Consider the following 3,975-nt stretch of genomic DNA (forward strand, 5'->3'; position numbering starts at 1 on the left):
AAAAAAAAAAAAAAAAAAAAAAATAGATGATCTGAGACCAACACCACACTCTTCCCTGTGTAACGTTCTCCTCTTCTTTGCCTTATTCCCTGCATTTCCCTTTGCTTAAATTTTCTGTACCCTTCTCTTTCCCTCACCTTCTTACGATTTGCTTGCTTCTCTCCAGGCCTGCTCCCAGGCCTGCCTTTTTTCTCCATTTATTCGCTTCATTTGGCTTGATCTCAGCTCTCCCTAGAGAGTCCCTGCTGTTTTCTAGGGCAGCTCCCCAAAACCTTCCGGAAGCCCAGAGAACTAACAAAGCTGCCTCTCTAGTGGCGCAACAGAATGTGGGATGCCTACCTTGCTACCTTCCAGAGACAAAGGGATGTGGATGGTGGAACAGAGAAATTTGGGGTCATGAGCACAGGTCCTAGAGATCCAGAGAAGCATTCTTACTGCTTCTCTCAAAGATGCATAGGGTACCCCCAGGCACCTCACACTGGCTCCCACCTCTTTCCCACGGTGCCCTTGGAGGGACCCAAAAAGGGAATCTGCCTTGGAATTCAACCTTGATCGTCCACCTGGCACTGACCAGGACAAAGGATAGGGATACAGTTTGAAGAAGGAGTTTGAAGAGAGAAAAAGGGAAGAGAGAACATGTAAGATAGCAAGGGAAAGAAAGACAAGGGAGGACAGAAGAGCCAGGGAGTGATACAAGGGATGGGAATTAGGGAAAGTGGAGAATGGGGGACAAAGGAAAATAAAATGATGGGAGTAGCAGAGGAAAATGAGGGGAAAGTACCGAAGAGGTTATGCTTGTCTGCTGTATTTCAGGAAACCCTCAGGACAAAGGGACTTGGTTGGTCAGTTCCTCTCTATCCAAATCAGGAGATTACCTTGCAGCCCCTGGATCTGCTTGGTGAACACCTCTGCCTGCTGGGCACTGGCCAGCCGTTCATCTTCCAAGAGCCCTGCAGGAAGAGGGGGTGTTGGTGTGACTTCAAGGGAGCGCAGAATCTTTGCCCCCGCCTCACCCCCATCACAAGTGCTCACCTTGCAGCTCCAGGGAGTCATCCTCATGCTGCCCAGCCAGTTCACGGGTCTCCTCCAGCTCTGCCACCAGCTGGAGCACCTGAGCCCTGAGCTCCTCCAGCTCTGTCTCTGTGAGGCTCAGGCCCCGGTGCTTGCCAACAGACAGGGAGCTCACACTGCTACTTTTCTGCTCTTGTTCTTCTTCTTCTTCTACCTCTTCTTCTTCTTCCTCCTCCTCTTCTTCCTCTTCCTCATAGAGAGCTGGGAGTAACACCTCCCCTAGGGAGAGACAACCATCTCACCAAGGAGTCAGCACCTAGGTCAGGACTTCCCGTCCGTAGTCCCTCCAAAGCCCCCTCCCCCTACTCACTATCCTTGGGTCAAGATGGAGGAAGAGTGCCACTTCTATCATCCCCAGGAGGCCCTGGGCAGGACCCGCTGAGGCTGCATGTGTGAGGGTCAAGTCTGGAGGCATCCCCTCCCTCCCAGGACCTTCCTGGCTCCTTTCCACTGCCTTTGGGCAAATGGAGCAGCCTGGTGCTGGCTCAGCGGTGAAAAGCTGGGAGAAGGACACCTGGCTTTTCTAGTCTGGTGTCTGGATAATAGGACAAGTAGGCAAGAAAGGGTTCAGACACAGTGTGGTGTCTTTAGGTCAAATGGGCCATGAGTTCATTTTGGGGGCTTGGAGGTTAGAAAATTATCTAGGTGTATTGTGAAACATTAGCCCTTCCATAATTAGGAAGTATTAGCTGTCTGTAGGTAGAGGAAGAAAACATCTGGGTGAAATGATCTTGAATATTTTACTGGACAAACACTGGGGTCCTTTCAAAGGTAGGTTATCAAATATGTTTTTTATATTTATTTATTTATTTGGTTTTTGAGACAGGGTCTCATTATGTACTTGAGACTGACCTGGAACTCACTGTGTAGCCCAGGCTGGTCTCCAGTGATCCTCCTGCCTCAGCCTTCGAGTGCTGGGATTACAGACGTGTGCCATCACGCCCGGCTATCATATATGTTTATTTTTTTATTTTTATTTTTTGGTTTTTTGAGACAAGGTCTCACTTTGTAATTCAGGCTGGCCCAAGCTAGCCTCAAAGTTGTGGTGATGCTAGGAGCCTCCTGAGGGCCAGGATCATAGGCAGGTGTCACCACACCAGGCTGTTTCTGGTGTCATGAGGTCCGTTTTTCCCTGTTGACCCAAGGTGGTTTTCAGGGGAAGCTTTAGGTTGAACTTGGGTGTAAAAGAAGCTTGCTTTTAAAAAAAAATAAAGCTAATGCTTTTAAAAAGTGGGGTTTGGTGCTGGTCCCCAGCCTCTGGTTGGTGAGCATCCTCCCCTTACTGCAATGCAGTTGAGATAGCAAAATCTTGCCTGGACAGCAACTGTCTGCTTTGTTTTGAAATTCTGAATCTTTGGTTTCACTTTCCCTAATACCTGCAGCCTAACTAAGGTGCATGTGGGACCTGTGTCATTTGACCCCTCTTATAGGGAGCAAGGTTGCTCACACTGAATGCTCAGAGGGGCCTGGGGACACTTCCCGGAAGTCCTGTGAAATGTGTTGGCAGCAGCTGCCGACTCACAAGGGTGTGATGGGGAGGCACGTGTGTGAGGTTGGCTTCACCTGCCTCCCTCCTAGGCTCTGCCTTTCAGGCAGTAAGAAATGCTAGAAAACCAAAGCTTCAAAGCTTCTATTAGAAGTTAATGGTGGTGGCTCCAAAAGACAATTCCCATGCTTGTGTCCTTCCTTTTTAAAATAAGAGACAGCTTGGGATCTGGGTCGGCAGGCACTGAGAACAAACCCCCTGCTGAAAGGCTGCTTCAAAGCTCTGTCCAACAAGGCCTCTTTCTTAGTCTGGCAGCTCCCGCAGGACACACAACCTGGTTAGCTGCGTGAAGGAGGCCCCAAAGGACTGCACACTGAACTTCATCAAAGCCTGAGCCCGGGGAGGCCTGGGACTCAGATGCTTCGGTGGAGGGGCCTAAGGTGAATTAAGGGAAGGCCGTGTTCTGTCTCAGAGCTCTGGGGTCAGAGGGAGGAAGGAGGGAAGGGAATTGGGGGAGCAGGGGAAAGGGAAGACAGGAAACCTTTGGGGAAAACTCACCCTCCATAGCTTGCATCCCACGCCGTTCTAGGGACCCCCAGCGCTGGCCTTTCTTCCTCTCACAACCCTCAGACACCTCATAGGAGCCTACAGTGGTTACTGTGGGTCCTGTGGGCAGGAAGAGGAGGCATTGTGGGATGCCAGGGAACTGAGGGCCGGGGTGTAAGGGGACAGAAGAGCACATGCCTTGTAGCTCGCAGACCCCTGGGGCCATGAGACCTATAATCCCAGACAGAGGAGGTGCCTGACTCAGTGTGTGCCCTGCTCAGCGACTCCCCTCCCTCAGCCAGCTCTCAGGCTCTGCCTGCCACGCCGACCCCAGCCCAGAGCTGGCCAGTCTCCAGCACCCCTGTTCCAGGCTGTTACAGTCTCCTCAATCCGGCACGGACAGGTAGAGGGTGTGTGTCTTTTTAGCTTGGGCAACAGGAAGGAGAGGAGCTAGGATGGGAGAGAGGGGCCAGGAGCCAGAAAGAAGGGCTGAGAAGGGGCGGTGGTGGACACGGGCGGGCTGTGAACCGAACGTGCGGGAAGGGGCTCCGGGCCGACCGCTCCCCTCCCTCCCCTCCCCGGACCCCGCCCCGCTCAGGAGCCTCGGAGCTGAAGGGTGCAAGCTCCGGGACCCCGCGGGCTGGAGAGGTGAGGTGGGGCGCTCGCGGGGAGGGGGCAAGCCCCAGGACGAAAGATGGAGACTGGACCAGGGGAGGCCAGGATGGAGGGAGCCAACGCCGGGCGCAGAGCCCGGGAGCTGTGAGGCTGCGAGCACCAGCAGGTCTGAGGGAGGAGAGCGGTGCAGAGCAGGGGGCTGTGGGAGGTGAGGGAGGGGCGGCTCTGACCTGGGCCCGCGCATCTCCAGCCGGCGG

General features: G+C 53.5%; 1 protein-coding gene across 5 annotated transcripts in view; it reads right to left on the reverse strand.

Moving 5' to 3' along the window:
- Ccdc136 (coiled-coil domain containing 136) overlaps positions 1–3,969 on the reverse strand; it is a 29,211-nt gene extending 25,242 nt beyond the window's left edge. For 4 of the 5 annotated variants that reach the window (XM_010633457.2, XM_010633454.2, XM_019208865.1 and 1 more), the window contains exons 1-4: positions 3,949–3,969; positions 3,116–3,223; positions 1,033–1,290; positions 876–950 (exon numbers count right to left, since the gene is read on the reverse strand). In XM_010633457.2, the coding sequence (XP_010631759.1) occupies positions 876–950; positions 1,033–1,290; positions 3,116–3,131 (349 nt within the window). In that variant the 5' untranslated portion in view covers positions 3,132–3,223; positions 3,949–3,969. Of the gene's footprint in view, positions 1–875; positions 951–1,032; positions 1,291–3,115; positions 3,224–3,948 lie in introns of those variants that run through there. The other variant, XM_033757842.1, reaches the window with a different exon arrangement.
- Positions 3,970–3,975: the final 6 nt, after the last annotated feature.

Source organism: Fukomys damarensis, unplaced genomic scaffold (genome assembly GCF_012274545.1).
Source record: "Fukomys damarensis isolate Sample0158 unplaced genomic scaffold, DMR_v1.0_HiC HiC_scaffold_4, whole genome shotgun sequence".
NCBI classification, from domain to species: domain Eukaryota; kingdom Metazoa; phylum Chordata; class Mammalia; order Rodentia; family Bathyergidae; genus Fukomys; species Fukomys damarensis.